Source organism: Sardina pilchardus, chromosome 21 (assembly GCF_963854185.1).
Source record: "Sardina pilchardus chromosome 21, fSarPil1.1, whole genome shotgun sequence".
Lineage (NCBI taxonomy): Eukaryota > Metazoa > Chordata > Actinopteri > Clupeiformes > Clupeidae > Sardina > Sardina pilchardus.
The window spans coordinates 27,839,155-27,852,853 of NC_085014.1; the positions used below are offsets into that span (position 1 = coordinate 27,839,155).

At 49.5% G+C, this 13,699-nt stretch overlaps 1 protein-coding gene across 4 annotated transcripts in view; it reads right to left on the bottom strand.

Annotated features, from left to right (window-relative positions):
• Nucleotides 1-1,393: 1,393 nt before the first annotated feature.
• fgf13a (fibroblast growth factor 13a) overlaps nt 1,394-13,699 on the bottom strand; it is a 99,040-nt gene continuing 86,734 nt past the window's right edge. For all 4 annotated transcript variants that reach the window (XM_062525093.1, XM_062525095.1, XM_062525092.1 and 1 more), the window contains 2 exons: nt 6,670-6,868; nt 1,394-3,674 (listed from right to left, as the gene is read on the bottom strand). In XM_062525093.1, the coding sequence (XP_062381077.1) occupies nt 3,538-3,674; nt 6,670-6,868 (336 nt within the window). In that variant the 3' untranslated portion in view covers nt 1,394-3,537. The remainder of the gene's footprint in view (nt 3,675-6,669; nt 6,869-13,699) is intronic.

A 13,699-nucleotide genomic window follows, 5' to 3' on the forward strand; every position in this document is an offset into this window, starting at 1 on the left:
GGCACTCCAAATGTGGCCTGGAGACTGCATAAGGTGAATGAGTACTGTAGAGGGAGAGATTGGCTATAAATCAGCCAATGGCCATCAGACATCCCAGTGCAGAACAGCAGCAGCAGGTCAAAAGGTCAACAGATATAAAGACAACCTTTAGCACTGTGGCTGATGTTGTTGAACCAGCTCCACATCATCCCCATGAAACCTGATGGGACTCTGATCCATCTCCAAGTTCAACTCAAGGACCAGGCAGTAAGTATGGCCACTCTGAATGTCCTCTGCCATTTACATCAGATTGAGGCTTGAATTTAAAGCAAAATTAGCACAGTATGAAAAGGCAACGTTTCTTTATTTGCTACAGCCTATGGCTGGAATGTACGGCTCATTATATGAGGACACAGTCGACTGAGCTCACGGTTACTGGAGCGGGATAACGCCTTGTTTGGCTTTAGAGTGAAAGTGGAAGTGGACGGCGTATAGCCGTACATCGGTATGACTAAACTCTTGCATAATGCAAGTTTACCAGTCTGCTCCCTCATTAATCTCTCTTACACTAATGAGATCAGCTTCCATCGTCTCACACACAATCTGCATGCGGCAGTATGAACACGGCGCTTGAGGTCTGGACTTTCTGTGCTATCAAGCCATCAGAGAACACCGACTCCTCCTGTGTGTGTGTGTGTATGTTGGGGTGTGTGTGTGTATGTTGGGGTGTGTGTATGGGGGGGGGGGGGGTATTCCAGGGAACACACACTTGGCAATAAGGACTGGGCTGCATTGATTCATTATATAAAACGGCCGTGCGAGGGCATGGTGCGTGCAGGAGCCTTGACTCTGCTGGGCAATTAGCGTGAGAATATGAGTCCCGCGGGGCGCCTCGTCTGTTCACGGGAGGACACGGCAGCGGTGAGTGGGCTCAAAAACATCAGCGCCAAATGGCCCCGGCCGCTCCTGTGGGAATCCCCCAGTGGGCCACCTTCAGCAGAGATGACTTCTCACATGAAACCGGCCTTTTATTTCCCACAGAAAGCCCAGGGGTGTATTGTGCGCCCTGCAAGAGTGGCAATTACAGAGATGACTGAGGCGGGTCCAGATCGCTTTTGTCCATCACATAGTGTTTTAAAGAGTTGCCTTCTCAAATAACCTTGGTCAACTGAGCATGCTTTCATTCCAAACGGCCGTAAAGACGGCCCATTGCAATGGAGGTGTATTTAATTTGAATTTGATATGGGCACGCTCGTTTTATTCTCCTTAATTGCTATAGCGATAGAGTATTCTCTGCAGTATGCATGTAAAATGTTCCATCTTTAAATCCTTTTATCGGAGCTCCAGAAACTCACACAGGTCGAGACAATATACATAAAACACAATCAGACGAACCACAGGCCGTGTTAAAAGTATATCTTAATATAAACATTTTATTCAGTGCATTTTGTGTATACAACAAATAATAAACACCTGGAAGGTACCAGGCTGAATGCCTGTTGGTACATGTTGTTTTCTGGTTTGAACTGTGGTAGATTGGAACACATGATCCAACATGGGTTAATACACATAGCCTACATCATGCAGCTCTAGTCTTGGCGTCCCTGCTGTCTCCCATGCAACAGATATGTTCACCTTAAACCAAAGAAAAGTCAAAAGTAACAGAAGAAAACAACCTCCCCGGCGCTTGGATGAAGAATGGGGGCCCGGGGATAGAGAACATAGCCCATCAGAAAAGGGTCCTTTGTTGTACACAACTTCATTTTGTCCATGCCCTGTACAAGAAAGGGAGGTTTTTTTTTTTCCTTTTTTCAAGATTTTCTTTTTTTCACTTTTACAAATATGACATATCCTATAAAATGGTAAGCCACCTAAAATTCCACAGTTTTTTTTTTCTTCTTAATATAGAAAATTGTCACCACGATAAGTTACTCATACACGAAAAACAGAGTCCTGGGTGGGAACTTTCACCATATGCTGGCGAGTTAACACCGTATATGGTGACCAAAGTCAGCAAAGACAGAGAAAGAGAGAGTGAGAGAGAGAGAGAGAGAGAGAGAGAGAGAGAGAGAGAGAGAGAGAGAGAGAGAGAGAGAGAGAGAGAGAGAGAGGGAAGAAAGAGGGGGGTAAGGCATGACATCATCACTGAGAGACAGAGAAACAAAGACGTTTCGGGGGGACAGACTGACAGACTCAACGTGACAAGACAGAGAGACAGGAGGAGGGGGAGAGTACACAGAACAGTCGCTTCATGCCTTTCACTCGGAGTGTACCAGCACAGAAAAAAAGCACTTTCTCGAATACTGGGCCACTGACACCCACAGCCAGTAAGCAATTAAATCTTTCTCTTTTAAGCACTTTTTATTTGCCTCAAGTTTTTTCTTTTTCTTTTTAAATGTACGGTAAGAAAAATAATTCATCACTTCCTGCTGTGAGTGGACACAGGCGTGGTTCCACCGCTTAAAGGGACACTCTTTGGTGTACTGGAATTCCATTCTTCTAGTATCACAGACCGAACAAAAGCACAGAAGTACAGAGGGATGGACCACAAAAGGGAGGGAGGGGGGGACAAACAAGCAAACAAACAAACGCAAAGGCTCAACGCTAAATTTGAAAAAAAGTTAGCAAGCAATGTAGAGCCACAGTCTCTCCCTCTCTCTTGAGAGAGAGAGACACACACAAACGAGACACAGAAAAAAAAAAGAACCACTCGGGGTGCTCAGCTGAGCTGCCCGTCTTTCTCAGGTCAGGTGGGCCGAGTAGAGGCTTTAATATTCCCATGCTAGAGACCAGAGCTGCGTCTCTCAGCGAGTGCACTAGGAAAAGGCGGGAGAGCTACCATTAGAGCCGGCTGGCCTCGTCACACGCCGCAGCGGGTCAAACCGCGGGCACGCGGCTTCGTCCTTTGGGCAGCGCGAAGGACACAGAGGGCAGGGAAAGGGCGCTTCTTTACCACTGCACCGAGCAGCTACACCCCCCACTGACTGCCCTTACGGCGTCCCAATCGAAACCATAAGAACATAATCATAATCGTAATCATAAAAAAAAAGGATGCGGAGAGGTGTCTCTAAATTTGTCGGACTCTACTGGAGAAATGAAAAATGAAAAAAAAAAAAAGAACAGTGGTGAGTTGTTTGCTGTGGTGACCCAAACTTAAGAAATGCCCCGTTTTTTGTTTTGTATCATTTCTTAAAAACTCTACAACTACCCTAATGTCGTCGTTTTTTTTTTTTTTTTAAATGAGCTTACTGTGACGGTGAGGAAGAGTGTCAGGAAACTCAAAAAAGCTTAACAGTGTCGAGTATATGTGTGTGTGTGTGTGTGTGTGTGTGTGTGTGTGTGTGTGTGTGTGTGTGAGGCTGCTGTCCTCCACCACCGAAAGAGAGAGCGTGTTGGAAAAGAGGAGACGTCGGCTTGGGTTGAAGTCACGAGCGGCCGGAGGTACAGGTGGAAGGCGTGGCGCGAGGAGGAGGGGGGCGGTGGGTGTTGCTAGGTGGGCCGGTGGTGGCGGGTGGTGGTGGTGGTGGCGGCGGTAGTCGTGGGCAGCGGTTGCCCTGGCTACGTGGACTCGTTCTGGCTGACCGCCTTGCCCCCGTTGAGCACGGCCGAGGCGCTGCGGCTCTTGGTGGGCGTGCCGCTGCCGGAGCGCGAGAACTCAGTCAGGTCGTGGAGGGAAGGCTCTCTGTACATGGCCACTGAGGACAGGAACCAGAGAGAGAGAGAGAAGAAAGAGACAGACAAGAGGAGGAGAAAAAGAAGGAGAAGAAAGACAAAGTCACTACACACTCAGACACACACACAAAGCCAGAGTAAGCCTGCTCATGCGGAAGCTCTCCTGTGATCTGCTGGTCTCGTCAGGGCTTCACAACAGACCCATCAGTCTGCCTTCAGCCTCCTGACCAGCCTCTGTCTCTACACAAGTCAATCAATACGCCACTTCAGGGGATGGGGGGGGGGGGGCTGCGCCGGTCGATCCTTGACATATTAGTGGTAGCTGCTGCGCAACCTCAAATTGACCACGCCGAAGGAGGATGAGGCTGGGGTCTTGTCAGGAAGTCCACCAGAGGATCAGACGCCTTTGATGGCTTAAAACCAACATTCCACTTCCAGCCACAATGGAGCATTAGGCTTTCAGATCTCTGCTTATGCTCCGTGTCAATAGTACACAGTGAACTACATCGTTAGCGTTAAAGGAGAAACCCGGCGAGTCTTCACACAGGTCCGGAAGAACATCACGGATATGAAAATAATATTTATTTGAGAGGGGAATGGACCAAACAATCACTTATCACAACATCTGACACATCTTCTATATATTGGAGAAAGCCGCTTCTACACCAAGTAATTGGAAGGAAAAGGAATCTCTGCTGTTTATTCATTAGCTAGAATGGTCATTTAGTGAGTATGGCAGATTGGGAGCACTTAGCACACGTGAATGAGTTCTTCACTGAGAGGAAGTAGTTCTTCAAAGAATGCGTTTGCATAAATATTCCATTGGCCTAATTTAATGGGTGCAGGTGTAGAGACTAGTGCTCCTACAGAAGGCATACTGCTCAAGGCTAATAACACTCTAAGGCATGTCAACGGATTGTTCCTCTGAACTAAAGCAAGGGGAGGGCTGGTGTGCTTTTCAATATCTTGCCTAAGAAGCACTTCAACCAGCAACAGAGATGTGAGAGAATCAGGAGAATATGAAAGGAGGATATGAGAGAGAGAGAGAAAGTGAGAGAGAGGTAGAGAGAGAGAGAGAGAGGGATGAGGTGAGTTTGGTTTGGTTTGAGGCCACCAAGTAGGAGAAGGTGGCTGAATGACATCTACAGTACAAAGCTGAGGCAGGTCCTTTCATCTCTTTAGCTGATGGGCCAGCACTCTCACTAAGTCCTCATTAGCTATGAAATAAGAACACCCTCTTACACTCTTATACTCTTCCTAGATAGCTGTTACTTAATCAGTGGTTAAGTCAATAGTCAGCTTGTCAGTGGTAGTGTAACTTGTCTGTTGTAGTGTAGTTAGTCAGTGTTAGTCTAGTTTAGCTGAGCTGCTCATGAGACACTGACCACTGCACCACAGCCTCCTCCTCCGGCCTGTTTCCTGACTGACCCTCAGCCTTGGCTATAGTGTAAAGCTGATAAGCACAGTAAGCCCCCTGTCGTCGTGTATAATTCATGTCCACCTTCCTCTGTACTGACCACCTCTCTCTCTCTCTCTCTCTGTGTAAGCCGCCATCCCGGTGGAAAGCTGATCTGCCTCTAAGTGTTGGCTTCTCGGGCCACATCCCCCCAAAAAGCTATTAGCGGCGGCGGGGCCTGCGTGAGTGTGCCCCAGCGACAAGCTGCGTGCGCTGCTGAGTGCAGGCCTCGGCTCCCCAGCGGAGTGACACATGTCAACACACGCGCTGCACTCACCCCCACAACGCCCGTCACTCAGCATTCTGCCTCCCGCAGCAGTTTTTTTAGTTCTCGCCGGGAAAGTCAAGAGAAGTCGTTTAGCGCCGCAAAACTGGACACAGCCGGCCCATGAGATCTCCGCACCGCGGAGAAACCACCGGATTAGCGGGCTCCGCTCTAACTTATAGTCCGACACCACAGAGTCCTCATTATGGGCCTCATGAGCTACACGCTAATGGGCTGTGGTCAGAAGATAAATGACCACTGGTTAACGTTCATCGGTCTCTTGTAGTGTTAAGTTTGACCACTCGACCATTACAGGCAGATGTTTTTGCATGACTGGCAAAAAATATATTCAGAGCATTTTGAAAATGTTCTGTCCCGGCGGCTCGTCAGCTTATTTTCCTCAGTAAACTGACTGCACATGTTCTTCTATTTCTGCACTGAGCCGCACCCTGAACATCCCGAAACTCTCCTGGAAAAAGAAACAAAGGCGAGACTCTGACAAGACGCTGGCATTAAGCTGTCCTCTTGCATTCTCTTCCTCTTTTCTCCTGATTGTGCGGCAGCGGCTCTTTCTTTAGAGGAGAATGTCGACTGAAAGTGTCCCTTTTATCTCCCCTGTGTGTTTATTGACAGGAATGTATGTGTTCCTTGTTCAAGATGAAAGGTCTACGGCGCTTTCAATACCTCTTTCACTCTCTTGTTCCAGCCCTTACTTTCTTTTCCTCCCTCCCTCTCTCTCTCTATCTCTCCCTCTTTTTGTCATCGTTCTCTTTGGCTAATCCTCTGGCCATTAGCGCTGAATGGCTGACCTGTGCGGGGCTGGACGGTCCAGTGCCGTGCGCGGTGTAAAGAGCCCAGCTGTCTCCGTGTGAATGGAGCCGAGCTTCATCATGCTGTCAGGCCCTGCCACAGACAATGCTTTTAACTGTCGGCCCGCGCCGCCGGAAGATGAAGAGCCGGTGGAGGCACTCAATACGAACCTGTCGCCACCAACTCACAGCCCCACAGACTCCAGTCGCGGAGAAGACACTCTCCCCTGCTCTACTCCACCAGTCTAATCAGGCCTCGTTTCTTAGCTCAATAATAACGAGTTTTAATAGCTACGTTTGTTAGTAACTAATAGCTAGCTCATGGTTGATAATAATAGTACAACCTTCCGTTAATTACACAGTTTGTGTTCCAATGGCAGCCAGATCAAGTCCAATAAGTGTGGCACCTAGAGAGAGCTGCTCTCTGCCTGGCTGGTCTGCCAGGGGTCAGACAGCGGTCATAAGAGGACCACGGCGGCAGAACTGACCTTTCAAAGGCTTGGGGAGGAAGTGGGCGGCGGGTTTATTCTTCTTCACATGGTTCCCTTTCATGATCTCGCCCTCCTTGTTCAGGCCGAGGTACCAGCCCCGGCCCGACTGCTGCTGTCTGTAGATCATGGAGGAGTACGTCACGTAGTAGTTCTCAAACACCGACTCCTTGAACTTGCACTCAGGAGTGAAGTGTTCCTGGAGAGAGAAAGAGAGAGAGAGGGAGAGAGAGGGAGAGAAGGGAGCAAAGGAGGACAGGAAAGGAGGGGAAAAACATGGAGAGGTGGGGGCAAGAGGACAGAGGAAGTGCTTGGTTAGTAGGATTGGAGATACCGGCTGGACTAGTTTCAGAAGTGGCTTCTTTTACCCTGAAAGAAGAGGCCTCTTACGCCAGAGCACTTCTCAAATCTCAGCTGAGATGGAGAGAATACAGCAAACATATCTTTCTTCTAAACAAAGGTTTTAAATGGAGTTGTTTACTCAACTGCAAAAAATACACCATGAGTCAGTCACCAAATTCAAACATGTCCTTTTATCATGCTTTAAACATTGAGTGCACTTGTGAAACATTGGTAACACACACAAAACACACACACACACACACACACACACACACACACACACACACACACACACACACACACACACACACACACAGACAGGAAACATACACGCTAGTTCTTGAAACACATACATCATATGCCATTGCCTGAGATTTAGCAGAAGTGATTATGTCTGAATGGATACATTATTTAGTCGTGCATATCTGTGATACAGAAGGCTATAAATTAGTAACAGCGCAGATGAAACACAATGGCAGAGCAAAACTCAGTGGCTGTCTACACGGTTGCCCACATTGTTTTCTGCAACACAACAACAAGTTGTGATTAGAGCAATTACACTCATCAAGTCCAATTTCATGATTTGAAAATGCTACTAACGAGAATGCATCACATCTGTCAGGCAGCTCAAATTGTCTGTATCATAACGGCATTAGAGAGAGATTTGATTAAAAACCCATTTCTGTAGTTCCCGTATTGCTTAACACAGTTGGTTCCTGAACCAAGAAAAGAGCCTGAACTTGAACATGAACTGTTCCCCCCCTCTGCCTTCCTCCTCTATGTATTCTGCGTGTGTTCTCCTGCTAGCGCAGTGTTTGCACACACACTAATATCCTCCATCAGTGTCAGTCCTCTCTGCCCCCCCCCCTTTCACTCCATTGTGTGGGCCCCTGCCCTTGTGTGGTGCCCGGGGCGAGATCATTAGCCCTAAAGCGGTATTGACGCGGCGCACAGTGGCATGGGACACAAAGGTCCGCTCTCTCACGCCTCGCCTCATTTACTGTCCCGGCGCCCGCCGCTCGGACGCATGTGGACGCGCCGCAAACAGCTCATTCCGCTCATTAAGAGGGAGGCCCTCTCGTCTCCAGCGGCATTCACCGCTGATTGACCATCGCTTCCCTTTGTGGAGGGCTCGCCGAGTGTGTGTGTGTGTGTGTGTGTGTGTGTGTGTGTGTGTGTGTGTAGGGGGAGCCAATCTAGCCAAGCCGACGCGGAAGCCCAATAATGTAGCGCCATCAATCCTGTCTTTTTTTTACTTTGTGAGCGCGCAGTGGCTGCTAATTGTCTCTAAGCCATCCCTCATCTCTGCTTTTCGCCCGAGAGGCATTCATCCAGTTCTGAGTCTGGACGGGAATAAAAGGAGAGTATTGAGAGAGAGAGAGAGAGAGAGAGAGAGCGAGAGAGAGAAAGAGGAAGGGAGAGAGAAAAAGCCTTCACTTGGTTAAGAGCCACTGAGAGGAGAGGCATCTGAGCATGGCCAGGCTTTGTCCGCTTTGAGTCGACGTGGACAAAGCACCGCGCTTTCATGTGAAAACGATACAAACGCCGGCGGGCTAAACAGGCTGCTAACGAAACAGACCGACGTTGGTTAAACGCAGAAACACTGACCCTCGATGACAGGGGTTGGAAATAGCCCCTCGGAAAAGTTTTGTTCTCGGTCAGTGTTTTCTTTTGGGCAAGAGACCTCATTCAGACGTGATCTCATGTCTGCTAGCGCCACTGCCATGCGCTCGTCTGCCCTGACCACAGAGATGAGCCCAGCGAGGCGACCGCTGGGTCAATCTCATCAGTACACTCGGACACAAACAACAACAAATCATGAACGGATTTATCAACACACGCTCGCGAGCCAAATTAGGGCGAGCCCACTGGGACCAGCAGAGGACCGAAACCAAACCAATCCACTTCTTCATGCTAGCATAAACACAAACAAACAATAGCTCCAGCAGCAGACAACAACGTCTGCACCAAGATTTCCGAGGGACAACAAATATGTAGCAAGTCTTCACAATGGTACAGTGTCCAGGACTGCGTGTGCTCAACCCACTGCTGAACAACTGCTCTGGGAACAGACAGTTACACAGAGAGAAAGAATGATGTTTTATGTAACTTTGGTGGTTGTTCAACACCGCTTGTGGGAAAAGGCACTTGAGCGTGCTGTCTCGTGGGGTGTTCAGGTGCGGAGCTCAGTGTCTGTGTGTGTGCGCCCGATGACAGAGCAGGTCTCAGGCAACTCTGCATGCATCACAGATCGTCTGTCTGATAGCTGGCAACTCTGGCACTAATCCAGAACGGGGGATGCTTATGCATTCAACTCAAAGCCTTTGCTCATCCCTATGACTTCACTCTCGCTCTCTCTCTCTCTCACACACACACAGTGTCTGCAACACTTGTCATGTCGCACATTGCCTGTGACAACTGCACCTCCTTAGGGATAATCTGTTGGCTCATGGCCGAACGTCCCCATAAAGAGCAGGACTCGGAGGGAGATTAGACATGGAAGGGCAGCACGCTCTCAAGGATGTGAGGAGCACTACCACAGCAGCACAGCACAGCCCCACCCCTACACAGAGCCCCCAACAGCCACCGATAAGGACACAAGGACTGGTCATCACTGCCGTCCATCACTCTCCCTCCTGCAAGACACTCGTTTCAAATGCCACCCAGATCAATCACGGACACAGCCTTCGGCAACCAGCAGTATAATTGTGAAGAAACACCCCAAAGCTCTCTCTCTCTCTCTCTCTCTCTCTCTCTCTCTCTGTCTCTCTCTATGTCTCTCTCTCTCTGGACGCAGACACTAATGAAAAAGGTCCAGGGCACCCACGTCACATGACCACAGCGCTGCCCAGAGGCAGACGGTCCGCGCCTGAGCCTCTCCGCATCTCCTCACGCCTCCTCACAGACGGCCAATCAGGGCCTCCTCGCCGCTTAACCAGATTAGCGCCTCGCTTTGCCTCGCCGCGCCCGGCGGCCCCACGCTTACGTAAGTGTCCCCGCCGCGTCCACCGTGGTCCCCGCCACAGCAGAAGGTCACGATCATTACAGTCAATCGGAACATAAACGGATACACGAGGACCCGGCACAACAACTTGGCTGCCTCTAAAGGGAATCAAACGAAACGGCATCTCGTAAAAAGGACAATTAATCTCAATCACATCAATCAGGCGAGCTGCAATGTTTACCTGCGAGGCTGCTGAAGATGCTAGGAGTGGGAGGGTGGGTATGTCTCCCCTCCTGCAGAGTGGGAACCTACAGTACAGCAAGGGAAACCCATGGGGCTTGTAATGTTACACTGTGCTGCGGAACAGTATGTGGTTGTTTATTTACCGGACATTGGGTTTCCCCAAGTCTCTTGTTTGCTCTTGTTTGTTCACATTTACTAAAGTATTGTGCTTAACATTAGTAATCTATTAGTAATCTACACATCATTCACAATTCATTCAAAAACAGCACAAATAATAAACAGTTGAGATTGTGTGTGAAACCAGGTCAGGGTAAGAGAGGGGATGCGGTGTTAGCCCCATAGGCCCCATACAGTAGCTGAGGGTTAGGGGTAGAAACTGGGTTATGAATAGTGGCCACTGATAGCTACCCAAAGGTGCTAAACAACATGAACAATGAGCTGCAATCTCAGAGGCAAGACACCACACCCACCAACACAGGCACATTCCTCCACAGCAGAGAAAGATGAATGCAGTAACAGAGCTTCATACTATCACCTCACAGCACCAAATGAACCATTGCTCTCTCCTTTCCAGGACTTAATAGATATAATAGATTTGGAACAAACTTTTAACTCCCACCGTTCATAATAACAATATGGGACTTAAATAATGCAAAATACATACATGTGTTTTCCCTCACCCCATGAAGGGCTACTTTACAGACAAATGACAAACTGTAAGCCCAACTGTAAGCATCAAATCAACATTAGCACAGCACTATCTGCGTCACACTTCATCATTGTTGACTACTGCACGTGATTCACTCCGTGAGTGGACTGATAAATGAAAACCCTGCCGCGGGGTCTTTTAACTTCACCTGCCTGTCTGTTACTTCATCACACTGATCCCAGGCCAGCAGTCTGTAAATCGGTGTTAAAGTGCTCAATGAGACATTAATACGGCCGGGGCTCTGTGCTCCGTCGATACATCAGGGCCTCTGGTAAGACCACGCCCAGGCATCTGTCTGGAGCGCGCGGAGCCGTGAGGGAGCGGGGGGGAGAGATGGGGCGACGCCGGGCATTCATCAACAGCAGCCTCCCGTCTGAGGTGAGCGCGGGCCGCCCTGGCAAGAGCTAATATAGCCGCGCCGCATTAATCACGCTGGCAGCCTTCCGCCTCGCTGCCTCCACCTGAGAGGGCCGGATGACAGGCTGCTGGGCCCGCGCAGCGCAGCGCCAGGGCCACTCTCACCTCAATTAATAAGCTTACGGGGATCTGAGCACGCTCACTATACAGAGGCCTGGGGGGGGGGGGCACATAAGGTAGGAGACGCGGACGGAAATTAAACTTGCTCAAGTCAGGAGGAGGGAGTGAGAGAGGGGGAGAGAGAATTAGAGAAAGCCTACTCCACAACTTGAATTTATTGTCTTGCAATCTCATGGACTGGGGGATTTAAGTCAGTGCATTTGGTTTGATTTGATTTTGTATAGTATAGGAAACTTCAGCTCTGCCCTTGATGCCATGAGGACAGAGCAGGGGCTTTATCAGGCCACGGCAACCCTGCCAACCATGGCAACCTCGCCAACCATGCCAACCTGGCTGCCAGTCCGGCCTCACGCCTGGTGTTTGGTCTCACAATGACATGTGAGAGAAAAGATGACTGAGTCGGACGGCCAGCAAAGAGCCTTTTCAAGCGTCCCCGCCATCTCATCACGGCTCCAGACCCGGCGCCAAGAGCCCAGTGAACGGCTGCCACGCACCAGAGGCCAAAGGAGCAGGCTTCTTTAAAAGCGAGCGAAATGCAAAATGAGAAACGAGTGAAAAAGGCAGCCACAGAAACGTCGCGCTCGACGTGAACGGAGCTCTGGCACTTGGCACAGACGCTGGCAGCGCATCCTGGCAAATGGACTTTAAATGATCCCATTAAGATGCATTTAAATGGCATTTAGCAGCCCTGATCTCACTCCACTCGTCCTCTGCAGCGCCGAGCCCAGCCACGTTAGGAATGCAGTCGGGGGGGTTCCGCTCCATCAGCCGTACGCCATCGCCGAAACGACATCCAGAGCGACCGCCGGGGCACTTCTCCTGCTGCCGTTCGGCGGTGTGGTTACCGTGGAAACCGGCGTTTTGATGACGAGAGGCTAATTGGCGTAATCGGGCAGCTCGGGCAGAGTGGGGTAAACACGGAGTGTGTCATGCAAACACACGGGCGCTATAGGGACTGGCCATTACAGAGAGCCCATCACTGTCTCCTGGACTCTCCTCTCTCCTCCTCTCCATCGCTCACTTCTTTTCTAGCCCCCACTCTCCACTCTCTCCTCTTCCCTCAGTATTCTCTCTACACTTTTTGCCTTTCTCTCTCCTTCCTCTAGTTCTCTGTCCTTTATCTCTCTCCCTTGATCACAGCCTTGATTGGCAGCTGCAGTCACGTTGCGGGGAGCCCCACCATGTGTTCTTTATCTCTGTTCTAGTGACGGGGGAGATCCCACAACAACCCCCCCCCCCCCCATTTCTCCTCCCTTCACCAGCCAGCCTCCCTTCCCCCACAGGGCATCCCTGCCTGACGACTGATCTCACACCCAGAGCCCAGTGTGCTATGCTAATTGTGTTGAGTGTGTATGCTATAGTGTGTCTTTATGTGAGCAGAGGGAGATTGTGTCCATATGTCTAGCTACATGCATGTATTAATAATGTATGCTCCTTTTCATAGTTGTGCATGGACAATATGTGCACATGCATGTGTGTGCCTGTACGTGTGTGTGTGTGCATATATGTGTGTGTGTTGGGGGTATGGAGTTGAGCTGTGTGGGTGTATATGTTTGGAAGAGGAGGGGGTCAGGGAGCGAAAGCAAGATTGGCCATGAAAATGTGCTGTATCGATCCAGAGCTCTTTAGCATCTCTCTCTCTCCCTTTTTCTCTCTATATCCCTCTCTCTCTCTCTCCTGCATGTGTGGCTCTGTTGCTCTTTGTTTTTTTCTTCAGCTCATCTTCCTCCTTTGACTCCTTTCTACAAATAATAATTTATACAATCTGCCCTCCTTCTCCATCTTTGTCTTTCTAACACACACACACACACACTGGTTTAGAACAATGCCTGCTCTCTATTTCTTTCCTTTATCTCTTCCAAATATATTCAGATGCTCACAACTCTCTCATTTTCCCCCTCAATTTATCTCTTCCCCTCGCCACCCCTCCCCCACATCTACCATCCCTCTATCTTATTACTGTTCCTCCTTTATCCTCTCTCTCTCTCTTTCTCTCTCTCCCTCTCTCTCTCTGTTCAGGAGAGGTTAAAAGCTTACAGGCTGTATTCCTGGCTGAGGCTACAATAACGTCTCCCCCTTATGAAATTCCTCTCTGTGGCACCATCTCTATCTCACTGACCACCTTGTCACACCACATGTAAGCCCTCAATCTCAGCTGCCTTATCATCACACACGTGTGTGTTTGTGTGTGTGTGTGTATGAGGGAGGCACTAACATACAATTCACATTTGCACAACACACATAGATGCGTTGGG